Source organism: Amborella trichopoda, chromosome 4 (genome assembly GCF_054954075.1).
Source record: "Amborella trichopoda isolate Santa Cruz 75 chromosome 4, AtrichopodaSantaCruz75HAP2 v2.0, whole genome shotgun sequence".
In the NCBI taxonomy this organism is placed as follows: Eukaryota; Viridiplantae; Streptophyta; class Magnoliopsida; order Amborellales; family Amborellaceae; genus Amborella; species Amborella trichopoda.
This window is the reverse complement of record NC_142339.1, coordinates 2,176,718-2,203,916: the sequence shown is the minus strand read 5'-3', so window position 1 is coordinate 2,203,916 and position 27,199 is coordinate 2,176,718. Positions and strand designations below refer to the sequence as shown.

At 35.8% G+C, this 27,199-nt stretch overlaps 2 protein-coding genes across 2 annotated transcripts; one reads left to right on the top strand and one right to left on the bottom strand.

The window, feature by feature from the left end:
- The first annotated feature begins 3,683 nt into the window (after positions 1-3,683).
- Positions 3,684-5,134, top strand: LOC18447085 (stress-response A/B barrel domain-containing protein UP3). The gene is made up of 2 exons (XM_006857188.4): positions 3,684-3,788; positions 3,904-5,134. Exons 1-2 carry the CDS (start codon positions 3,743-3,745, stop codon positions 4,737-4,739), a joined length of 882 nt encoding a protein of 293 aa, XP_006857250.1. The 5' UTR covers positions 3,684-3,742; the 3' UTR covers positions 4,740-5,134.
- Positions 5,135-21,846: 16,712 nt separating this feature from the next.
- Positions 21,847-23,070, bottom strand: LOC148782186 (uncharacterized). Its single transcript, XM_088865200.1, has 2 exons — positions 23,004-23,070; positions 21,847-22,914 (listed from the first exon to the last, which is right to left on the bottom strand). Exons 1-2 carry the CDS (start codon positions 23,014-23,016, stop codon positions 22,148-22,150), a joined length of 780 nt encoding a protein of 259 aa, XP_088721326.1. The 5' UTR covers positions 23,017-23,070; the 3' UTR covers positions 21,847-22,147.
- Between the last annotated feature and the right edge of the window lie 4,129 nt (positions 23,071-27,199).

Here is a 27,199-nt window from a genome sequence, read left to right as displayed (position 1 = left end):
TCAATGATAACTTGTTCATTTCTCAAAGACTGCTTCAGCTTCGCAGTGCTCTTGATAAAGTCACGAGCCTCCAAATGAGCCGAAGACCTCGACCCTACAGAGAAAACCTTATTATGCTTAGAAGCCTTGCCACATATAATAAGGGTTTTCTCAAACCTCCCTACATTGCTATGGGCAACAACCACCCTTAAGTCCTTTGCCCTTTTAGCCTTCTTAATATGTTTCATTGCTTCAAAGAACACCCCAATTGGGATATTGAAATCCAAACCCATATCAGAAATCATAGAAGCCACATGTTGTTCTTCTGGGTCAACAACATCAACGTCAGGTACAAAAGCCCCACCTTCTGAAGTAGAATCACCAACTAAAGATGGTCCCCACATGAGCCGCAAAGGGGAAGCCTCTAAATTGGTAATGACTGTCAAAGGGTCCACAACATCAGAAACAGATAAAGCGGTGTCCGGATCAAACAAACCATCCTCCACCCACTCCCCCTCAATTTGCGCAGGCAAAACTTGGTCACCAAGAGTCAAAGCGGAGTCCTCATCATCAGAATCCACCACCATCACAATAAGAGGATCAATGACAAGCATATCAAACCTCACTCTAGCCTTGGGAGGTTGACCCTTAATAGCAGCAGACCAATAAGGCAGGGGGTTACATAGCTTTATTGTACCAAAAAAACCATACAACGATCCAGACTCTGAGGCCAACTCTAGTAGCACTCCTTTCTTCGCCAAGAAGAGAAGGAATAGACTCCAACCAACGACTCTTTTCTCTTCTACTGGCTTCCAAAAAGGTTGTTTCTTGATATGGGACATCTGCAGCTGTAGAAAATCGATTGCGAAAACCTCGCGATCAATTTCCAAAGGCGGTGCATCAGGATTCACCTTGGGACTCAAGGGAAGAGCCACGTGCACCGAGGCACCGCCTGGCTAGATCGAAGGACCCGCATGATCACAATTAACATGTAAACTTGTAGAAGAGTAAACAAAAACCGTTAGATTTCACGTGAATATCCTTCTCCAGATGAGGAAAGACGTGTGACGAGAAACCTTCTGTCCACTCCGAAAAGCTACCAATAGGGACCCATTTTTTAGCTAATTTCAAATTCCTAGACGAATTTGAAATGAAAACATATCGGTTTCTTTGTGTTTATGATGAGACCGTTTACGTCTTCTTTTACGTGCTGGAAAAAGTTGAGCAATTGACGCTACAATCTCAGGGACCATTTTCAGCGTATGCTTCAACACTTTTCAATGAGAAACAACATTCCAGTCCTCCTTATCCCTCTCCTTCGAAACACCATCGTTAACCAACTTAGTACCATCCTTACCATCAGAATTCAAAGAGACATGTCCATAGGTCGTAATTAATCTTGACTATTGGATGTGAAATTAGATGGCTGAATTTACTCTGTTAACCTAGCTCAAACTTCACAATAAATTTTTCAAACTTTGTGGCATGCCCAAGCTATTAGATTTTACATTAGATGGTTGTCAGTAATTGTGACCTCTTTGTATCAAACATACTCCTTGTATCAAACGTAAACGGTCTCATTGTATATAATCTCATCTATTTTTGTAATTTTTTAACTTTGCCTCCATCATTGTCATCCAAAACTAGGCAAGTCAGGTGTGCATGTGGTAGTTTGAAGAGCGTCTTAAAATCTAGCAATATAGATTGTGAATCACTTATCCATACTGAGAATTGGCTGGTACGAAACCAATTCTAGAAAGAAGTAGGTTCGGTCCCCGTTTTGCTTGAGACTCTTCCCTTTCATATGTTTATCCATTTTAAATTTATTTAATATTTTTTTAGGTCTTTTCTAAAGGGAAAATTTTATATAGAGCCTAGGCTCTACACAATCAAATGAGAGCCTACTTCAAAACTTTCATTAGAAGAGGTTGTTTTGATGCCCAAATATCATCAAATCGATCATCAAGATGCATAAATATGAAAAAAATGGATTTCAAGTTTTTGAAATAGTGCATCTTGTAATGCATTTTTTGACCGTCAATTTTCAAGATTTTCAGTTTTGATAGATCTGCTTAATCTACACTATTTTTTAAACTTTAAAGCTACCACAAAATTTCCAGTATTGAAATCATATTTCTTGACACTATTTGAAGATATGCTCTAATTTATACAAACCACATCCTATTCTAAATCCCTATCTCATGGACCCCTATTTTAACATTTTTTATTTTTAATAACTTTTTGAATCACCGATTTATATTGATCTAAATTGACATTTTAGCAACACATGTAATTCACCCCACCAATCCGGGTTTTGAAAACCGGTTTTTAATATGGGTTCCGACCAATGGTTTAAAAACCGGATCGGTGACCCGGATCGGGCTTTTCAAAAACCGATCCGGATCGGCGAATCGGCGATCCGGATGGGCGAATCGGCGATCCGGATCGGCGAATCGGCGATCCGGATCGAAATCGGGTGAATCGGTCAGAATTAAGCTTCAAAAAAATCCGAAAAAATTATTAAAATTCATTATAAATATTGGTTTTTAGGAATTCAATAAAAAATGAGGGTACTCCATTAAGAATTTTCATGTTTTTGAATGAATATGCGAATATTGATATGTTCTTTCCCTGCATGAACCGCCATTCAGCATTTAATTTACAGTATTTCGTGCTCATCCCTACACTGTTGTTGTTGGGACTCGATATGTGAATACTATGGCTGGGATAGGGTGACCTCAGAATCATCATCTCTCTCGTTTTCTCTTTGAATAATATGGATTAAAAAAAAAAAAAAACAAATTTTCAAAAAAATTGATCATGGATTAAAAAAAAAATCACAAATTTTCAAAAAATTCTATCATGGATTACAAAAAAAAATTCGATCATGGATTAAACAAAAAAAATCACAAATTTTCAAAAAATTCAATCATGGATTACATAAAATTCGATCATGGATTACATAAAATTCGATCATGGATTACATAAAATTCGATCATGGATTACAAAAAAAAACAAACAAAAAAAACAAAAAATTCAATCGTGGATTACAAAAAAAGAAAAAAATAGTTCGATCATGGATTACAAAAAATTCAATCATGGATTACAAAAAACTCTATCATGGGTTACAAAAAAAGCAAAAAACAAAAAATTCAATCATGGATTAAAAAAAAACAAACAAACATTTCGATCATGGATTACAAAAAAAAAACAAACATTTCGATCATATATTACAAAACATTCGATCATGGATTACAAAAAATTCTATCATGGGTTACAAAAAAAAAAAAAAAAACAAAAAAATCGATCATGGATTACAAAAAATTCTATTATGGGTTACAAAAAACCAAAAAATTCGATCATGGATTACAAAAAAATCTATCATGGATTACCAAAAAAAAAAAAAAAAAAAAAAAAAAAAAAAAAAAAAAAAAAAAACCGTACGGAATCGCCGATTCACTGTTCGGACTCGCCGATTCCGTACAGTGAATCGGCGATTCACTGTACAGAATCGTCCGGTTCTCTCTAGAACCGGACGATTTCCGATTTTTGGGCGATCCGGTTCCTTTTTCACTATTTCCGAGTCGAACCGGGCGAGTCCGGTTCGACTCGGCGTTTTTTAAAACGCTGGTTCCGACATATAAACCAGGGCACACGTGCATACCGTTGATTTTATCATTTGCCCATCCCTTTCATGTAAAATTGAGACTTTTGTGAACAGGGAGAACCGGTGGACCTCAACAAACCAATAAGAAGAAGAAATATGTTCCTCCCAAAGATTTCAGCTCTATCTCATTCTCTCTATGCAGGTTCTTCTTAGCAACCCCCCACTTCAATTTCTTTATTTTTTCTCTGATTGAATACTTAACCACTTATCTTTACGCTTTCTCTGTTATTGATCCGCTTTCTGTGTTTTGTTTGCAGGTAAGTCCAGTTTAAGAGGGGGATTCTTTGAATTGAGTACCTTCTGTTCATTGAGTAAAGTTCAGTTTAGCCCTAGGTCAAGAACCCATTTACCAGTTTTCTTGAAGGGGGCCTCTTCTCACTCTAAAATCTCAACAAATCCACTTTCTGTTAGGGCATTTTCTGCAACCCCATTAGCCCAAATGTCTTCCAAAGTGGTGGAACACACAGTCCTGTTCAAGATCAGAGAAGGCACTGAACCTGAGAAAGTAGATGCAATGATGTCTGGTTTGAGGGGCCTGACTTCTTTGGATTCAGTCATATATTTGACCACTGGACGCATTTCTAAGATTGAGTCCCCTTCTTTCACATTTACCCATGTTTTGCACAGTAGGTACCATGATAAAGATGGTCTGGCTCAGTATGCGGGGGACCCAAAGCATGTAGCTGTGCTCAAAGAGCTCATTCTCCCTATCTCAGAGGATATATTAGCTTTGGATTGGGTTGCTGATGTTGAAGGGCCTCTGTTTCCCACTTGGGATGCTTTTCGCCTGTCAATTTTGAAGCCTAGGGAGGGGCTAAGTGATGAAGAGAGGGGTGAGGTTCAGAATATACTTGGTTACTGTAAGAAGTTCTTCCCTTCGATCAAGCAATTAAGCTTTGGGGAGAATTTTACACCTGCTCGGGCAAAGGGGTTTAGTTGGGGCGTGCTTTCTTTCTTCAATGGGTTGAAAGAATTGAAGGAATTGGATGAGAATGAAGAGTATCTCAAGTTGCAGAAGGAGAAGGTTCGAGCTCAGATGGAGGATTACGTTGTTATCGATTATGAGCTTGTTTCACAAGCCGACAGCCCTTGATGGTATGAGCAAACCAGGTTTGAAGGAACCCAATTAAGGGAGGTCTGGTTGCAATTCAATATACTTTCCCATCACTCTGTTTTTTGATGTTTTCCTTCTCTTTTTTGTTTTTTTGGTCCCTTACTTTGTGTCTCTCAGAAGCCAGTCTCGTTAAGGTTGACTAATGCCAGAGGACGCGCATGTGGCAGTTCAACTTCAATTTTTCACCTTGAACTTTAGACTGGCCTATTCTTAACATAAGAAAACTGGCATGTTAATCTTTTTTGTATCAACTTTTTTACCTAGAAGCGTGTTCTTTATTAGTCTGATATGTGTATGCAATAACAGGAATATGTGATCGTGTGTCATTGTTAGGCTACATTTTATTTATGGTTTTCCAGTCTGGTTTTTTCCTCCATTGCTGTCACTACAAGGTTTTTATTTTGTTCTATCCTTGTCTCGTTGTGATCACTTACTGAAGCAATTCAATAGTAGCAACACAAAATTTCGGGTTCTGAATCGTATGCACAATATGATTCTATGCAGTATGCACAATATTAGTGAACAAATATTTTTTATGGTGCTTGACAAACTGATTGGATTCATATGTCCAAATGAAGTTCTGAAGTGTTTCATCAGAAAATGATGTTTCTGCTTACTATTTGCACAATTTAATTCTCACCAAACAAAAGAAGAAAGCCATTAAACTGTATTGAAAAAGAGTTGTTTATGAATCTAGGAATTCCTGGTTTAAGATCAATGTTAATGCTTGTGAAAGATATTGTTTCTATTATCTTACAAACTTGATTTACAATGGCGGATTTATACATGAATTTACAGTTTCTATAACTGTTCACAGTTATACATGAATGTACAGTTTCTATTGTTGGGTTTGGTGATAGCTAAATCACCGTACCCATAGTTTCTTCTAAAGATAAGGGTATTATGGAAAATAGAAAATTGACTTTCTTAGGAAACAAGAAAGTGATATCTTTATAAGAGAGTGAAAAAGGACATAATACCCATCATTTTGAGGGTCACCCCTTTCAAGGTTGTGGGAATGGATCTCCAATGTGGAGATGGGTCTCCAAGAGAGACATGGCCTCTGAGAGAGAGGCGGTATTCCCATGAGTTTTGGGTTCGTTAACTTCCACCTGTAGAGAGAGAAAATCTCTATATTGCTCTCGATGTTATCTTTTCAATAGAGGTATTGCAATGGGAAAGAGGATGTTGATCGACAGTGTTGCTCAGTCAGGAAAGCAGGTTTAGAAGGGAAGAACGGTGATGGTCTTTTACCGATGTTTAGAGATGCTCAAGGAATACAAAGACGTCTTCGCATGGTCTTATGAATGAGGATACGCCTGGGTTAGACACTGACATGGTGGTCCACCATTTACCGCTTAGACCGGAATGCAAGCCAGTTAAACAAATAGGTATTATCTTTCGTAACCCAAAACTGTAAACTTCATTATGATAGTGGATTTTTAGTTGCCGAGGCCGTGGATGTAGCCCTACAGGTGAACCACGTAAATTGTGTATTGTTGTGGTGTGCTTTTTATGTCTGCTTTATTTCTCGCACTTGATTTATGGTTGTATTCGTCTACTTCACATTTAGTCAATCATGTACACGATCTTGGGTGGGATCCCGATATTTGGGATTCTCGGTTCCACGACCTAGGGGTTCTTGGGAACCCTACATCTATAACTGTTCGCAGTTTCTATAACTATTCACACTCCCCCCTTAAACTCGAGATGATTTGACACAACGCAGCTCGAGTTTGAACAATAAGTAGCATAAAAGAACTGAGTTCGATCTTCAGGTGCAAGGTGTGACCGTTATAAGTAGTGGTCTCCATGCTTAGATTGCTTGAACAACAAGCACAGATTGCAGTGGCGGATCAATAAGCCTCAGGAACAACAAGCACAGATTGTAGTGGCGGATCAATAAGCCTCAAGAACAATAGACGGCCTCAAGAACAACAGACGGCCTCAAGAACAACAGACGGCCTCAAGAACAAACGAAATCGAGTAACAAAAATCAACAATGGACAAATAAGCCTTCAAAACAACCGGTGTCGAGTAACGAAAAACTCGATCATTAGACGGGATCGAATAACGAAAAACTCGATCATCACACAGGATGGAGTAACAGAAAACTCCACCATTCAATAGGATTGAGTGACTAAAAATTCAATCATCAAACATGATCAAGCAACGGAAAATTTGGTCATCAACCTGGATCAAGAAATTCGATCATCAAACAGGAGGCACTTGGAAGAGTCAACAGAAATCAGCGACAGATCAACAAGCATAGTTGGACCTTAGATTTGGAGTTGAGAGCAATAAGATCCAAAATAGATCAGAAAGTCAAAACACAACTCGGCAGTGAGACGAATCAGAGAGTCGAAACAATATGGAAATATGGATAAGGCAAAATGCTATTGACGGGTGATGCAAAATAATGGTGTGATTTATCAAAATGGTGAAAGACGATGCAAGATTGATGGTTAGCGAACTTTGAAAGATGGTGCAGTGATATGGAAAGACGCAGTTCAGCTCAATGGATAGTTATTTCCATTGAGCTTAATGGGCAAAAAGATTCGCATTTTTTCAATTTGAACAAGCAAGGATTAGAACTTTTAATTTGTAGGATCAAAGAAACAGAGTGGTCCACAAAGGCACAATGGACCACAAGGCCAACCCACATTTTTTTTTTAATTTGTAGAGAGAATTGTTGGGTTTTTGGTTTTGCTTTGGAAAAAAAAAAAGCATGGGAGGGCTTTTAGGGTTCTATTGCAAAGGAAAAGAAAGTACGGGAAAACCGAGATGAGAAGAGGGAGAAATTGGGGACTATGAGGATGAGGGGTTCGACTGTTCTGGTTCTGCAATACCTTATAATAAGGATCCATCAGAGGAGGAGGGACAGAATGAAAGTAGCTGAGGTGGTTATGGGTTTTCCATGTCAATGGATGTGACCAGGAATGAAGAAGGTATGGAGGAGGGTGAGTCTTCTGGATCTTCTTCTGAAAATCGCAGTGTAAATGGAGTTACAACCTCCACATTAACTTCTCAAAAGTTGGGATCCCTATCCGCGTTGGATGCTAGACTGAACCCAATTCGCAACACAGGGCCACAGCAGCAGCAGGAGGAAAACCGTGGTGGTGGCCATGGCCTCAACAGCAGCGCCACGCAGAGGTGGCGATGAGAGGGCGCCTCTGCCAACAGAGCACCAGGGCGGCGCCCCTCTTCTCGACATGGAGACCTCGCACCTGCATTCGCTCCACCAAACACTGCACCTGTGTCTCTGTAAAATTCGTCAACTCGGCAACGCTGAACCTTAGAGAGAGAGAGGTGGGTATTTTCTAGAGAGAGAGAGAGTTTGATGCAGACGAAATTTCCGGAACGAATATGAGCCAACAACAGGGTAGACGGTCTTGAAATTTCCCGACTTCAAATCTGCAGTTGGCGAGCTCAGATCTGAGCCGAGGAGTCTATGGCTTTGATAACATGTGAAAGATATTGTTTCTATTATCTTACAAACTTGATTTACAATGGCGGATTTATACATGAATTTACAGTTTCTATAACTGTTCACAGTTATACATGAATGTACAGTTTCTATAACTGTTCACAATGTTCACAATTGTCTGCTATGAGTTATGGAGAACATTGATCAATGCTTTTGATCTTAAAGCTTAAAATCGTTTGCTATAGATTATGGAGAACTTGATAATTTCCTGTAGTTAGATAAATATTGGGAAAGGTGCATTGGGCATTGCTTGCATTCTTGAGTGCATGACTGAGATTATGACAATAGAAAGAGTGGCATTTTTTTTTGAAAATATGTTATTATCCTTGCACTAGAAAGTGATGTCAATAATGACTTGGGGTTTAGGAAGGCTTAGGTTTTGCAGACTTTATGTTATTATCCTTGCACTAGAAAGTGATGTCAATAATGACTTGGGGTTTAGGAAGGCTTAGGTTTTGCAGACTTGGTGCAAAAAGGTGCGCTGGGCATAGTTTAAATGCTCGACTGAAATTGTGACCATAGAAAGACGTGTCAACAATGGATTGGGATTTATGAAGGCTTAGATTTTGGATTCATGGAGTGAAGATATTCTCTTGGGTGTATCCTTTTCTGGATCAATGACTTAACACTAGATCCTGACTAGATACTGGAAAAATGCATTTGAGTAACAAATGTTTTGGCTTCTACATTTCTTGACTGTTACCATAGACATGTCGGGACAGGATGTGAATGCCTTGGCTTGTTCGTAACTAGTGCCTCTACAATTAGATAAGGTGGCTACCTATCCTATTTCGCTTTTCAAGTTGAGCGTTTACTGTTAAATTCCTTTGTTGTTGTCCAAATAGGGATGCTCATTACTGTCGCCAAGATGTGGAAGACGGACCGAGGGAGCTTTCTCCTTCAGTAATGGCTTTTGTCCTGTTGCGGTTAAAATTAATCTGTAGCAATTTGCTGCCTCTATCATTGTGGTTTTCGAACTCCTAAATTCTACAGATTATGCAAAAATGCGAGGTAGTGGGTTAACCATGATCTGATGCTGATATTCATGGATTGCTGATTATTGCTAATTCTTTTTGGTTGTCTTTTTCCTTCAAATGAGCTTCTTTGGCCTGAATGTATTGGGGAAGCTTTTAAGTGGATAGAAGAGAAAATATTGTATTCAGGGATTATGTTCCAAACTTCCAATGCCTCTGTGGTGCATTAGGAAAGAGGAAACGGGGTAATTTTCTAAGGTCGAAGCTAAAGAGGTTTAATCCCTTATTTGCTCTAGATGTGAGATATGCTATTTGCTGGACCTGTGCTCACTGTTTATGGCGGTGCGAAATGTAACTTTTCAATTATCGGTTCTGGGTTATTGCTTTTTTCAGGGATTGTCAAAATGATTCAATTGCACGTCTAGCGACTTTACGAAGTTAAAAGTTTTGATGCTAGACGTACGAAGTTAAAGGCTTTGATTTTGCTCTAGAAGGAGCTTTGGACTGGGCTGCTATTTTGAGGTTGTTACGGATCAATGTTTAAAATTAAGCCAATATGGCTTGCAACCTGCAGGGTCCCTACGTTTTGTTCTGGAAAACTAGGTTTCAAGAAGTTTTTTCCATTGTTAAATTGAATGTACCGGAATTGGTATTGTGGTTTTGTTGTAGTTTATGTTTCCTGTTTGGACTTGTTCTCAGGTTCAAATGCTACTCCTGGAATAAAAGAGAACCGCTTTTCCAAAATTGAGAAACTCTCCAAACTTTTTCCAAAACTAAGAAACTTAGATGAGTTCGCTTTGATTTGGTTCTCACTGAATAGGGGCTTGAGTTCGAGCTTTTAAATCAGTAACAGGCTATGCTCGAGCTGGAGTCAAAAGAATCTATTTTTGTGTACTCCCATTGATGTATCTCAAAATCTTGAAGAACATCCCATTGTGGTTTCGTTCGGACATGCATTAATCGTCTGTTTAGGGCCTATAGCAAAGTAACTATTAGTTGACTGGTTAAGTGACATTGATGCAGATGAGACTCCCAATGAAAGAGACAAAAGAAAGGATATTTGTAGTTCTGTAGGCCTCACATTTGTTACGAGCGCAACTCTTTACTCCATTAAGATCTTAGATGAATTGGCTGATGCAAGTCTCCCTTTTTGCAACAACTCAAAAGGAATACCTGCATCGCGCAACGGAGATACCTTCTTTGATATGCCGTTTGAATCGACATGAAATATTTTAGTCCCCAAGTTCTTCAACACCAGACAAGCTTTTGAGAATGCTCTTCAGCCTTTCGATAGAAACATGCTAATCTCTTTTCATTATGATTCCATACACACATGCAAGTAGGCTAGAAACTCTCTTCTTTGGGTGCTCAACATGCCAAGCACCTCACAAGAAGCCTTTTTTGATCATCACTTTGAATCCTTATGCCAAACTTGGGGAATGAAGGCTTCAGTTGTGGTTAATGGAATTAGGTAGCTCTAGACCAAGGGGATGAATCATACACATCTCTTACACTATGTTTCCACGTAGTTACAGTTCTTTTACATCAAGTTGATGAACCAGCCACTGTTTCATTGCTATCAAAGACAGATTCTTATTGTTTTCATTTTTTATGGGTGGTTCAAATATCAATTTGTTAGTTTGATGTCACTTTCATATTTTGAAGTTTGAACCAATTGCAAATTCTTACAAGTTACAGGCAACCTTTTGCAATTGATTCAGCCTTGGCATTGAGTCCCCCATTTCGATTCATTTGAACTTTGTAAACCAGTCGTGCCCTTTGGTATGAATGACCCATTTTTCAAATTTCATCACCATCTAATTTGGGTTGGCTACAGGAGTCCTTTTCTCAACTAGTTAGGGTCTCGTGTTCTTTATACATTGCGTGTCTCCAAACATGGAGAGAAGACTGCTTTGTTGAAGGAAGACGACTCCTTGATATTTGTTAGTGAGGCAACAAAGTCTCAATGAGATTTTGGAAAGGATTTGTATGGGATAATTTTATCAGCTTGAAGTTCAATGCATTAAGAGCGCTTGGACATTACAGAAGCAGACGTTTTCCGGTCCTATGCCCAAGGAACCATGGTGGCAAGCTTAACCTTCACGCACCTCAAAAACGAATTGTAGGTGTGGCTTGGACCTAAGAATTTGAAATTTATTCTTCCAACCCCAAAAGTAGCTTCATGAAAAATGAAAAATGAGAAGGATTTAGAGCTCAAAAACGCCCCAAATTCATGTAACCCAAAATCAAACATGCCGATTTGGAGTATGTTTCTTGTAGCTCCAAAGTATACTGGACTCTATCCTTCCGTTTGCCGGTTTGCACATGCCATGTTTTAGAGAGATGTCAGCAGAACTTTTTTTGGGTAGGTACGAAAGGATTACATCTTATAAATTGTGAAACTATTTGCCTTCTTTTTGAAGAGGATGGTCTCGGCATTAGACATTACAAGATGTAACTTAGTCGGCATGATAAATCTTGCATGGCGGTTGGTTGCAAACCCCTCCTCTCTTAACTCTAGATTTTTCCAACAAAGGTATTTCAGAAACTCCTCCGTATGACTAGTTAAAACCAAGAACTTGTCTTATGCTTGGAGGGATCTCCTTTTGTTTAAATCAACTCGAGCGCAATTTTGAGTGGGTTGTGTATAATGGTAATTCCACCCATTTTGGGCAGATCCATGGCTTTTGGAGGTCTCTATCTGAGGTGAGTTTGGACATAATATACACAAAAGACTTTGGCTCTACCTGTGATGTCTAGTCTGATTGATTTTCTCTATGCTAACCCCCAACAAAGGTTTCTACCTGACCTCCCCATTGGGACCCATTCTTCTTAAAGAACTATTACTAGGCCTTTGTTTCAAGCCCGGCAAGGGGTGAAGTCTTTCATAGTCCCTCTCCAGCATTTTGATGTTTCTCTTGTATAGATTCACTCCTTGGATGGATCTTTTTCTATTAAGAACGCTTGGAATTATATTAGAGACAACGACTGCAGTAGAGAGATCTTCAAAACATTATGGGCTTCTCATTCCCACCCTCGAGCTAAATGATTAACTTGGCTTGCCCTTCATCTTTGCCTTCTTAACTACTCCAGTCCAAAAGGTATCCATCTAGCATCTCGTTGCCCCTTGTGCCTTAGTGAAGATTTTGTTAATCATATTACTTTGTTATATACCTTCTTGCAGGTTTTTTAGCGCTCTATTATGGGGCGATGTGGCAAAAGTTTCCCTATAGGCCCATCAATTCCTTAAATATTTGAGAGCTGGGTCATATTCCGGTTTCGATCAGCGGGATTATGTAATGTTTGGATCTCTCTGTTCTCCACAACCATCTGGCTCCTCTAAATTAAAAGGAATTTGTGTATCTTTGAAGGAAAGAGGCCCAAAAGAGGACAACAGCTGTACCAAATCATTTCTATTGTTGTGGGTTTAGCAAAGGTGAAAGGATAGACTTTTTACTTATCAGAGAACCCTATAGTGGACAACCTCAAAATTTAATGGCACCTTATGCACCCTAAAACATTGATTTCGGTCTCATGGTCTCCACCCCCCAATAGGAATATGTAAATTAAACATTCATGGCTCGTCTCTTGGCGACCCTAGAGTGGTTGGTTGTGGCTGAATTATTGGAAACGATATGGGAGGGTTTCGTGCCGCTTTTGTTGTTCCTCTAGGACACACATCTAATAATGTTGCTGAATTTTCAGCTCTTAAAAGGCGCATTCTACTAGCTATTGAGTTGCATTGCTTTCTCATCCAAGTGACGCGCATATTCTGATGCATTCCCTTCACGGTCACTATAAGCCCCCTTTGAATCTCCATATTATGACAACAAACTGTCTTTACCACCTAGATGGTCGCCCCTGGAGTATTACGCACATCTATCAATTGGCCAATTTGGTGGCAGATCACTTGGCCAAGAGTGTTGCAAGTCTGTCTGAGGCCCCAATTTGTCGTGTCCGGCTGCTTGATTTTCTTTCTCCACATATTTCTTCTGATTTGGCCTGTACTTTGCATGAAAAAATTGTATACTCTATATCCTTTTTAACATTCTTTGTTAATGAAAAACTAGTAGAGGCCAAACCCCCCTCCGAAGGAAATCATTTATGAAGAATACTTATCGTTAGAAGTGTGGAATCCTTTTGGTTCCCCTAAAAAAAAATCTTTTGAGTTGGGCCGGGCACCAAGTTTAATGTGCCGAGCCTGGATCCGATTTGATATGAGATGGACCCGACCAAATCTACCCCTACATAAAACAATAAATTGAAAACCACAATTCGAAAAGAAAAAGAAAAAAGGGGGTACCCATGCTCTGTGTGAGCATACTTTGTGTTAAGAAAACTCTCTTGCCCTTCATCCCGCTTAATTTTTATTTTAACCTTTTTTGAAAATATTTTTTTTATTTTAACCTTTTTTGAAAATAAAAATCCTATCGAAAGGCAAAATTTATTGAAAACTCCCAATAAATAAATTCTACTATAAATGAGAATTTATTATTAAAAAATATAATATTAAATTCTACCTTAGAAGAATTTAGAAATAGATATATATATTTTTTTCATTCTCGAGATATTAAACGTAGATTTTTCTTGATTTCTTTGTTTTTGGTAGTGCAATTCTTTGATCGATCCTTGTGATATACCTTAAACTCCGTGTTGTTGCTGTATTAAATCATAAAAATCAGATGCATTGCACAATATGAAGTCCAGTTCTCTTACCTGGCCCAACCAAATAGATCTCTCTCAGGATTATATTGTAAGTGACTGCTTCAAAATTCCCAAGAAAATAGATCTCCCTTTGGATTCTATTAGTAGTCGGTCTTTCAAAATTTGCCAGTCCGGATCCATAATCGTCGATCTGGATCAGTAGTCTTTGGGGACCGACCCCAATCGTAGTTCGACCAAAGATTCGGTCCGATTGCGGTGGACTCGCCTTGTTCCGTTAGAAAATGAGGTGTGTCTATCAGGGAACTACACTATACGGCTCCTACCCATTTTATTTTTTATTTTTCAAAACTGAAGGTTAAACTTTTTGGCGGTTAATCTTTTCTTTAAAAAAAAAAAAAAGGAATTGAGTAGAGGTAGCAAAGGGCTTGACTGCTCAAGCCCTAGAAAAACTAGGGCTTGGGCCACAAAATGTGGTTGACCTAGGCCAACACCTCTTTGGCCCCCTCCAGGCTGGGTCGAGCTTGGTCCGGCCCTATAGGGATCAGAAATGCGCTAGGGCCATGGCTTGGCCAGTCCTGGCCTGTTGCTACCCCTACTGAGAATTATCGTTGTTTCATTGATTCTATGGCCGATCTGGTTTTTGAAACAGTATAGTCCGTAAAAATTGATTGTTTCACTAATTCATGTCACTATGTTATTGTACTACAATTATACCACACTTCTAAAAGTCCATGTCTGCCATTTTGTACAAGCCCTCTCTTCATCTCAATTATCATTCCTCAAAAAAGTAAAATTCATTTTACACCCTAGACTTGCTCAAATGAGTCCTCTTCCAACAATGAATCTAGACCATCCATTTAGTGAACTTAAAAAATTTTAAATTTCGATATATATTTAGGGTGGGATCTACATAGATAAAATTTGATTTTTAGCATTTTTAAAATTTTAAATTCTATAACTAAGGATAAAAATAGATTTTCAAGCCATCTTAAGGTTCCAATACCGGAACTACATCTCTAAACAAATTTTAGAGGTGCGTCTAACTTCTACAGTATAAAGAGGCACCTTACGCAAACCTCACCCTGATTTAAAGTAAAAAGTTTATATAGGGTATAAACTTGATGCCAAAAATCCCTCCAATTAATTATCTTGACCTCGAGATGTATGGTTAAGTTGTATGGATATGAAAAAAAAGAAAAAAAAAAAAAAGATTTCAAATCCTAAAAATAGTGCAACTTATAATGTATTATATGGACCGTCTATTTTTCAGATTTTTAAGTGTTCGTAGATTTGTGCGGTCTATACTATGTTAGAAGCTTTAAATTTCATAATTAAAGTTGAAAATATATTTATATGCCATCATAGGAATTTTCAATTATGAAACAATATCTTTCAACAATCAAAATCATATATTTTGATGGTTTTAGCGACCGACATTATACAAACGTCACCCTAATTTAAAATGTTTTTTGTATCCTAAATCCATGACAAACCAGGGTGAGCTCAATCATTTCGAGGTGCAGAGAACTGTTTCTCTCTTTCTGAGAAAAACAAAAGAGGGGTTGCGCAGCCATTAAGACAAGGAATACTTTTGCTCTAGAAAGAAAGACGTAAGCTCTCTTTTGGTGAATAATACGTCCATTAATTAGTGTAAACTGTAAACAGTACAAATTAAAAGACTTGTACCTGTGATTTAAACCCTAAAAAGCAATACTTACCAACCGTATTTATATCTTTTGTGGGGGATCCTTGCATCACAGTGTTGCCATAACCACTAATCCAAAGTAACAGAAACCTAAAAATATTAAGATATATTTCATTAAGACATTGCCTTGTAGAAAACCATGAAAGGGACTTTGAAAGTGACTGAAAAATACATTCTCAACTTCTAATGGAAAACTGCTCTAGACCTCTTTTTTTCTCTCTCTTCCCCTTAGGTTCAGTGTTCAGAGTTCGAGTATCCCACGTTTTGTGGTCAAGTTCTCGAACTTAAAAAAGTAATAAAAAATTATTTGTAATATTTTTTTATATTTTCTATCATTTTGGAAAAGAATTGAGAAGTGTTTTGGTTATGAATACTTATTTTTATATTTTCCCTTCTTAATTGATTTTTTCAAGTTTTTCACAACTTAATCTCATTTTAGATATGTCCCTCGCTCTTTCTCTCTCTCGCACACAAACAAACACACATACAAAAACACTCACTCTCATATTGTCTTGATACCCACTGCACCGCTCTTTTTTTGTGATTTAAGTTAAGAAAATAGTTTATATAAAGAAGCTACCTTATAATGTAGAACTACATATGCTCCTCAAAAATCCATCGGATGCTACCTTATAATGTAGAACTACATATGCTCCTAAAAAATCCATCGGAAAAGGTAGTTGTAATGTTGAAAAACCATTTGATTGATCATCTCGACATCGAGATGTATGATTATGAAAAATAAAAAGATTTTGAGTTTCAAAAATAATGTATTTTACAACATATTATCTACACCATCTATTTTCAAGATTTTTATATATTTATAGATCTATTTAATTTTAATCATCTTTAAAATTTAAAATTTTATAACCAGATATAAAAATAGATTTTAAAGTAATCCCAAAAACATTTTACATCAAAATTATATACCGTGATAAAAGCTCCGTCGCTGGCTCGTGATCGCCCGTGGGCCCACCTATCAAGCTCGGTTATGCAAGCTGCCTCCGAACACGTGGCCCGCTCCATCGCTCGCTCAATGATGATGTGATCGCCCGTGGGCCTAAAAAGCTCCGACGCTCGCTCTATGATGTGATCGCCCGTGGGCCCACCAATCAAGCTCGGTTATGCAAGGCTGGCCTCCGAACACGTGGCCCGCTCTATCGCTCGCTCAATGATGATGTGATCGCCCGTGGGCCTACCAATCAGGCTCTGTTATGCAAGCCGCCTCCAGACACGTGATACACATCGTTTCCCTCTGGCATTTGTTCGATGTGGGACCATTCGTCTTTGTCCTGTAGTGAATAAACTCGGTTCAATAGTATTAGCTTAGGGGATTAATATTATATTATTAACTCAATAGGATTAAAAAGAAAAAATAGTCTTAATTTATTTAAAAAATAAAAAATATTAATATTATTTTATTGAATCTACTTTTTTAACGAAGTACTAGCTTATTAAAAATTTTTTTTATAAAAAAAACATTAACTCGTACCACTTTAGAATCCATCTTTAAATTGTTTTATCAGTTGTTCCACATCGTAAATATGAATTTATTTATTTATTTTTCTAATTTTATTAAAACATGATTGTAATTTTATGTTTCTAAATTATATATTTTTATCTATATTAATTATTACACATTAGATTTATTTATTTGTGAGGGTTGTATCCTTATTTCTACCTATTAAATCAATAGTTCCAAATCCATTATACACTTCTTTGTTTTTTAATAAATTTGCGTACTTTATAAATTTGAGTAAAAATAAATCCATTCATTATAACGAGTTGCATTTTAAATTTCATTTTGACTATAAAATGAATATAATGGCTTATAAACATTCCGACATAAAACACATTATCAATACTTATATATTTTAAACAAAATAATACAAATTATAATGCAATACTGATATTTTTTGAACATTTTTTAAAGCCCAAAAAAATTTTTTTTTAGGAAGTTTTAGTAGTTTTTTTTTTATTTTTTAATGCCAAATCTTATCGATCTAGCCGATTCTCCGATCTGAATAGTCGATCTGTTGATCCGACTTGGTTTTTGAAATGGACGATCCAAGTCATCAGTCCATTTTTACAAGCCTTGGTTTGAATGATATGATAAAATGTACCGGGCCTGAAACTGAAATCCTTTCTTTTTCATAGTTAAATAATCAATTAAAGAATTTTCCAGTATGGGAACAACCTTTTCTGAAGGTTTTTGAGGTGCTCCTTACTTTATGTTACAAAACTGTGACTTTATATAAACGTTTTCCCCACACACACTTATACAAGGAAAATTTTATCATAATATAGGTAAGAGATGAACTAATTATCATTGTATAAATTTATTTTAGAATAGTTGCAAAAAGGGTAAAATATTAAAAAAAAAAAAAAGTTTATATAATTGTGAGGCTCTAAACAATCAAATTAGGGCATACCTTAAAAATTTCATTGGAAGATATTGTTTTGATGCCCAAATATCCTCAAATTGATCATCTCGACCTCAAGAAGCATAGACATGATAAAAAAAACAGATTTCAAGTTTTGGAAATAGTGCATCTTATAATGCATTTTTGGATCGTCAATTTTCAAGATTTTTAAGTTTTCATAGATCTGCTCAATCTACACTATTTTTGAAGCTTTAAATTTTATAATTAGATATACAAATATATTTTAAGGCTATCACAATGATTTCCAGCATTGAAATCACATTTCTCAATACTATTTGAAGGTGTGCTTTACTTTGATTATTTAGATCCTCAGTTTTAGCGCTCGATATTAAATGCTTACTTCAATAGATATTAATTATATGTTATATTATATATAAACATACGGTATTGTCCTTGAAAAAATCTGTCCCATTCCTTATTGGATCTTCCTTTTAAAAAAAAATAAAAAAGCGGGGAAAAAAAAGACAAAACCATGTTAAAACATAGGGGGAGCAAATAAGACAATTTCACTAGAAGATATTTTTTTGATGCCCAAATATCCTCAAATTGAGGTTCTAAAACATCAATCCCATTTGCTATTGGATCTTCCTCTAAAAAAAAAAAAAAACAAAAAAAAGCGGGAAAAAAAAAGACAAAACCAAGTTAAAGCACGGGGGGGCAAGTAAGACAATTTTCACTAGAAGATATTGTTTTGATGCCTAAATATCCTCAAATTGAGGTTTATTAGAAGATATTGTTTTGATGCCCAAATATCCTCAAATTGTGAGGTTCTAAACAATCAAATTAGGGCAAAAAAAGACAATTTCACTAGAAGATATTGTTTTGATGCCCAAATATCCTCAATTCAAATTGATCATCTCGATCTCAAGAAGCATGGACATGATAAAAAAAATAGATTTCAAATTTTGGAAATAGTGCATCTTGTAATACGTTTTTGGACCGTCAATTTTCAAGATTTTTAAGTTTTCATAGATCTGCTCAATCTACACTATTTTTTAAGCTTTAAATTTTATAATTGGATATAAAAATATATTTTAAGGCTATCACAATGATTTCCAACATTGAAATCATATTTCTCAATACTATTTGAAGGTGCGTTTTACTTTGATTATTTAGAGCCTCAATTTTAGCGCTCAATATTAAATGCTTACTTCAATAGATATTAATTATATGTTATATTATATATAAACGTACGGTATTGTCCCTGAAAAAATCTGTCCCATTGCTTATTGGATCTTTTTCTAAAAATAAAAAATAAAAACAAAGCGATGAATAAAAAGACAAAACCAAGTTAAAACACAAGTATGTTCAAATTTTGAATTGCTGGTGACAGTTCTGCCACGATAAAATACATGTACCAAAATTCAAATTTATAAACACACATTATTTTCTTGAAATGAGCTGCCATGGGAGCATCACATTGGATACAATGGGCGCTATATTCTTCATTAATTATTTACATTTACCAGAATAATTTACATCTTGACAAAGAAGACATGTATTATTTAAAAGAAAAAAAAATATAACGTTGGAACTTATACTTTAGAAAAAACGCACGCCTCAAAAATCGATTGAACAAGGTTATTTTGATGTTAAAAGGCCCTCTAATTAATCATCTCGACTCAAGATGTCTAGATGTAGAAGAAATTTTTTTTTTTTTTCTCAATGATGGTATATCTTTTAATATTTTATCCAGATCGTTTGTTCTCTAGATTTTCATTTTTTTGGTAGATCAACTCAATCTATATCATTTTTTAAATTTTAAATTTTATAATTAAATGTGAAGTAAATTTTTAGGTTATTATTAAAATTCCCAACACCAAAATTACCTCTTTCGATAAACTTTGGAGGTTCACCTTAAATTGTTTAAAATTGACACCTTATGAAAACCAAACCCTTATTTAAAAGATAATGACCACTATCACAGATTCACTTGTTCCACCTATGTAACATACTCATTATAATGGCCATATTGCTGTTATATAACGGTTGGGAATGCCCCTTCATTACTCATAATGATATTTTACCCGGTATATATAGATAACAGTAACAAAATCAATATGACATACTGATATTCAGCCCAAAAAAATAAATAACGAGTATGATACGGCTGGTCCTGTTGTATGCATCGCACCATGTCATATATGAATATGGTTGTATACATCATTTTCTTTAGTACAAACAAATCACAATGGCCTCTAGCTATGATAAAGGCAAATATGTCAATTTTTTTTTAGAACTTTTTTTAACTTTGAGTCTGATTAATGATAATAATTCAAACTGCCCAGATTTTACAGTCAACAGGCAATAGTGATTATGACATCTTTGTGCCAAATATAAACAGTCTTATTGTGTACCTTTTCAATACTAATATATTTAAATGTTTGCTGAATGCAAGACGAAACCCAAGTTGAAATTCATGCTTGAACATCAATTAAAATGGGTAAATTTATAAAACTTAATTTTTAGAATTACAATGGCATTTTGAGTATTTCTTTCCAAAAACTTAACAAGGTTTCATCTGATTTTCTTAAACATATTTATCATGAGTGATATTGTAAGGTTCCACTTGTATGTTTGTGTGGCAGGAAGTTGTAAAACTACTAGGTGGTTAGTAGTTATAGTTGCAAGTAGGTAATTATTGTAGGAAATATGGTTGTAAAAACCTCTATTTAAAGAGAAGCGTGTGGTGAGAAAATTGGGACATATGCTTAAGATTAATCTTGGGTGTCAAAATTGTAATGCGTTTGTGTATCTTGAGGTCACATGTGTTAAAGTTAATCTTGTGTGTTGAGATTGTAATGTCTTTGTGTGCCTCATATTTTTTCTTTAATGATATTTTTCTTCCACTTCATCTTGGTTGTTTTTCTTCTTTCAATTTGCTTGTGAGTCTTGAGCTTGTGTGGCATTGTCATACTATTTGAGAAGTAGATTGTTCCGGTGTTGTGGCATCTATCTTCTCTACAATATTTGGGAAAATTACTAATTCCCCAGCTTGGACTTTCTCTTCATAATGCCATCCATTGAAAATTCTTTCTCTCCCATTACCCCAATATATATTTTTCTCAATGACCCTAGGGAACTATTCAGCTGTGTTTATGATGATAATATCCTTATTTCTCTCTCATTTTTTCATTTTTTCTCACTCTAGAGCTATATTCTCATTCATATTGATACCTCTCTTTAAAAATGTAAATGTGTTAGTTTCTCGCTCTAGACATAATAAATTTGAGTTCTACTTGGAGAAAAATGAGAAAGAAAGATAGAGAAATCAATAAGCCCATTTAAATTTTTAGAGAGAAACTAATGAATCTATTTATATTCATATTTTTAGAGAGAGAAATTAACAAACCTATTCATACGGAGCAACCAACAAACATCTTTACATTTTTAGAGAGGGATGCCGTTTGTATAGAGCCTAGGCTCTAAACAATCAAATTAGAGCCTACCTGCAAATAGTATCGATAAATGTGGTTTTAATACTGAAAATCTTTGTGATTCTTTGAGTCTCTTATAATTTGGGGAGCAAATTATATAGAGACAATATAAGGGGTCAATTATCAAATGGGCACTCATTTGTCTAAAATTGCGAGCACCACTCCCCTCACGTATTTTTTTCCCCTAAGTTGTTTCATGTCCGGCAATGCAAACACATAACGGGCATCCATTTAAACTTGAGTGAATTTGCTGTATTTTGTTTTCCAAAATCTGTTAACCTCCTATCCAATGGTTTAAAAACCGGATCGGTGACCCGGATCGGGCTTTTCAAAAACCGATCCGGATCGGCAAATCGGCGATCCGGATCGGCGAATCGGCGGTCCGGATCGGAATCGGGTGAATCTGTCAGAATAAAGCTTCAAAAAAATCCGAAAAAATTATTAAAATTCATTATAAATATTGTTTTTTAGGAATTCAATAAAAAATGAGGGTACTCCATTAAGAATTTTCATGTTTTTGGATGAATATGCGAATATTGATATGTTCTTTCCCTGCATGAACCACCATTCAACATTTAATTTACATCACACAAAAGGATAAACATAGAATTATCATGGAATAAGTATATCAACATACATGGACTACAATAAAGCATAAAATTAATAACATACGATCTAAAAATAAAATGATAGACGACGTTGTTGTTCTTCTTGGTCACGCTGGTGCCATTGATTGAATTCGTTTGACAATTCATTGATTCGATCTAAAAACGAATCATCGATATTAGCGGGCGTCTGACTATTCCCAAATCCCTGAGTGTTAGTGTTTTGTTGTGTTCCCAGTCCAAAATCCCCGAAGCTTGTCCATCCTTCATGCTCACCTGCACTGTCGTGCTCATCCCTACACTGTTGCTGTTGGGACTCGATATGTGAATAATATGGCTGGGATAGGGTGGCCTCAGAATCATCATCTCTCTCATTTTCTCTTAGACCCCCTTCCCACTCTCCCTCATTAGGTGCAATATCATCGACATATTGTGGATACATTGGCTGGCTGCTTCCTCTTTCATGCCGCTCATCAGTTTCTTCAATATCTTCATCACCGATAGCCTCAAGGAACGCTCTCTTGTGCAACACTGGCTCCTCCTCTTCGACTACCCATCGGTCTGCTGTGTCTGTGACAAATATTGTGTCTAAATCTATCGGCCCATAGTCTTCCAGCTTCCTTCTTATTTGTCGCTCTCTGAGGTTTAAATTATAATGAACGTAGACTAGTTTATGAAGCTTCTCAGAAGCGAGTCGATTCCTTCTAGTAGTGTGCAACCATTGGAACGTACTCCAGTTGCGCTCACAGCCAGTAGCAGAACATGTCTGGGAGAGCACCTTGATTGCTATCCTCTTTAGGTGAGGTGCATCAGTACCATATATCTCCCACCATTCAGCTGGATTAAAATGTAAAAAGCATTGTAAGGGCAAGAACAATTCATAAGATTAAATATATGAATAAACAAAATATTAGCGAGGGGATAACCTGGATCCATCATAGTTCGAGAATTTCTGGCAAGTCTAGTTCCGAAGGATCCTATAGCATCCTTATACATAGCAAGCTAAAACAAATATATTACGTTTTAGTGCATTATTCCTCACAAATATAACAACTCAATGAAGTTCTTACCCAAACATTAAATAATACCTCTTGTATTGCTGCTACTTGGTTTCGATGGCTTCTCTCCAACCTTGCAATAATGTATCTGACCCCTTCCATAATCTTGTGGGGTTGTTCAGGTGTCAAATAGAAAAATTTTGGGTTGAAGTAGTAACCTCAAAAATATATAGGTAGAAAAATGTCATTTACAATTTCATAAAAAAATGATTTAAACTGAAACATTGTAATGATATAAATATATATTTACCAGCATAATGAATTGGACGTCCGAATTTGGTGTTCCACCTCTTTTCTATAATCTCGATCACTTTGCTAGCAAAATTACACTTCTCCCCAATAACTGATTTCGCCTTCTCAATACCTTCATAAAGGATACCCATGGTAGCTTTCTTATCAGCATCCACCATTCTTAACACCGTAACCAAAGGGGCAGTGGCCTCTACAACACTTGAACATCGAGACCAGAACAGCCTATTTGAGATTATGTTATCCACTTTTATACCGGTACTGGACTTCGAGAGGCGGTCATTTAACCACTCTTCACAAGTAAACAATCTTTTTAATGCACCTTCAGATTGTCGAATGGAGTCCACAGCTAAGTAATCGGTCGCAAAGCGGGTTATGGCAGGCCTGATTATCTCTTTTTTCTTAGAGTGTTCTCTAAACAGAAATATATTTTCGAGTGGTTGTATATAAATCTCGACACCAACCTTGCTTCATCTAGAGTCTCCTTCACAATTTTGATCTCACCGATTTCCTCTAACATAATATCGATGCTGTGTGCAGCACACGGGGTCCATACTAGATGCTTCCTCTTATCCATCAACTTGCTGCCCGCAGAAACACATGCACTCGCATTGTCCGTAATAAACTGGACTACATGCTTATCCCCCACCTCCTCCACTATCTGATCATATAGTCGTACGTAGAAGTTTGCATCCTTCTTCGTTCCTGATACGTCTTTGCTAGACAAAAAAGCTGTACCTTTTGGGGAATAGGCCAAGAAGTTTAAAAACTCCTTTTTGCTAACTTTATTCAACCAACCATCACTCATGAGAGTAATTCCTGTCCTTGGCCAACTCTGTTTATATTCTTCAATCCACTTTTTAACTTCCTCTACCTTTTCGTCTAATATTGGCCCACTGAGCTCATATGCCGTCGGGGGTTTTACCCCGGGCCCGGCTCTCTGGATTGCACTAACCATAGGTGGAAAATATAGGCTATTGGCTGCATCAAAGGGAATCCCTTTATCGTAGAACCATTTACCAACATATCTCCCTAACATGTTTCTTGTACCTTTAACCATGCCTTTTAAGGTCATCTGTTGTGACTTAGGCTTTGAGAGAAATGGGTCTTTACGACCATGACCTGCAATACTGGCACTCCTAGGTAACTTAGAAACAATTTTTTCAACAACTGATTCTTCTTGATACATATTGCCACCAACCTCTCCATACATATTTGAGCTGGCCCCGCCATACATGCTCGAGCTGGACTCGCCATGCATATCTGAACTAGGCCCACCATGCATATCGGAGCTAGGCCCACCATGCATGTCTGAGCTAGACCCACCAGGCATTCTAAACCCACATTCCCTCTGATATTGTTCATGTAAACTCAATCTTGTGGCCATGTCCAGCTCATTATTATATTGCTCTTTTAGGTCATAATTATATTGCTCTTCTGTATCATTCCTGCTTGATGGTGTATATAAACTAGCTATCTCCTCATTCATCCTATGTTTGGCAATTTTTTTACCTTTGCTAGCATTAAGAATTGCCACCATCTGTTTTTTTACATTACTAGGGACACTAGTGCATGCAGAAACTTCTCCCTTAACCCCTGCCAAGTGTTGCTTGAACCTATGTACCCCACTACTTATCACTCTTTGATAGTAATTACAAATAATTTTGTCTTTCTTGTTGGGATCAAGTCTGACCCCATGTTGCCATGCAGGGTCTTCTGTAGATCTTGACATGATTCAACTGTTTTAAGATGTAAAAAGTTTAAATTAACCTGACAGTTCAAAAAGAAAAATAATCACCATATGTAGTGATAATATGTTGCGGTAGTTCATGTAGTCATATTCGTTGTTATTTGTTATTGTAAAATACCTTTTTTGACAATAATATTTCGTACATATCAATTACAAACATTTAGAATAATACAAAATGCAAGCTCCAAACATGGCTACAACTCAATTATCAAGAACATACATTTTTTGCATTAAAAAATTAATAATAAAAACAATTCTTCAAAGAGCCGGCTAACATCAGTCATTCCAACTTAAAAATCCATGAACAACAGATAAAAAAAATACAGTTTTGTATTGAAAATATAATAACATGCATTTTTTTGCATAAATAATCCATCAACATACAATTTTTTCAACAAAAACTTTAACAATAAAAATTTAAAATATGGTTTAATACCTCATGATAATTAAAACCTTGTCACGATTTTCACATCTTTTCGGAAAATCATCAATTTTCAAAAAATTCAATCATGAAAAAAAAAAAAAAAAAATTTACAGCAAACTCAAGCAATAAAAATTAAAAATTAGGTTTAAATGTTTAATACATCATGATAATCAAAACTTTATCACGATTTTCACATCTTTTCGAAAAATCATCATTTTTCAAAAAATTCGATCATGGATAAAAAGAAATAAAAAAAAAAAAGTACAGCAAATTTTCAAAAAATTCGATCATGGATTAAAAAAAAAAATTAACAAATTTTCAAAAAGTTTGATCATGGATTAAAAAAAAAAATTCATAAATTTTCTAAAAATTCGATCATGGATTACAAAAAATTCGATCATGGATTACATAAAATTCGATCATGGATTACATAAAATTCGATCATGGATTACAAAAAAACATAAAAACATAAAAAAACAAAAAATTCGATCGTGGATTACAAGAACAAAAAAAAACAATTCCATCATGGATTACAAAAAATTCAATCATGGGTTACAAAAAAAAAAAAAACACAAAAAATTCGATCATGGATTACAAGTAAAAAAAACAAACATTTTGATCATGGATTACAAAAAAGTCGATCATGGATTACAGAAAATTCTATCATGGATTACAAAAAATTCGATCATGGATTACATAAAATTCGATCATGGATTACAAAAAAGTCGATCATGGATTACAGAAAATTCTATCATGGATTACAAAAAATTCGTTCATGGATTACATAAAATTCGATCATGCATTATAAAAAAAAAAAACAAAAAAAAACAAAAAATTCGATCGTGGATTACTAAAAAAGAAAAACACAATTACATCATGGATAACAAAAAATTCAATCATAGATTACAAAAAACTCTATCATGGGTTATATAAAAAACAAAAAACAAAATATTCGATCATGGATTACAAAAAAAAACAAACATTTCGATCATGGATTACAAAACATTCGATCATGGATTACAAAAAATTCTATCATGGGTTACAAAAATAAAAAATAAAAAATGAAATTCGATCATGGATTACAAGAAAAAAAAACAAACATTTTGATCATGGATTACAAAAAATTCGATCATAGATTACAAAAAATTCTATCATGGGCTACAAACAAAAAAAAAAAAAAAAAAATTTGTTCTTCACAGAGTCGTTTTACATAAGCGATTTTAACTCAAAAATTCACCTCCAAGTGAATAAATTACATCCAATTGACTATATTTTCTGATAAACAACAATATAAGGAATCAAAAACCTAAATTTTTAACATATTATTTCTAATATATCATGAAAACAAAATCAAAAGGCGGAAAAAAAAAAAAAAAAACAGCGGAATTTGGTTCCGCAGACATCTCACTGTTCATATCAAATTTCTTGCTGTAATTGACCAGATTACGTAAAATTGAAAATTTTAAATCATACTAGACACAATAAAGATTAAAAACCCTAATTATTGAACTCATTTTGTTCAAAATATGCCATGAAATAAATCAAATGGCGGAAAAATAAAAAAACCCAAAGTTCTTACCTGTTTTTGTGAACCGAAGCCTTCAATCTCCAAAAAAGTCTGTTTTTCTCAACGATTATCAC

Coding starts and splice junctions, on each gene's coding strand:
- LOC18447085 (XM_006857188.4), top strand. CDS start 3,743: ATGTTCCTCCCAAAGATTTCAGCTCTATCTCATTCTCTCTATGCAG. Junction 3,789..3,903: donor ATCTCATTCTCTCTATGCAG/GTTCTTCTTAGC, acceptor TTTTGTTTGCAG/GTAAGTCCAGTTTAAGAGGG.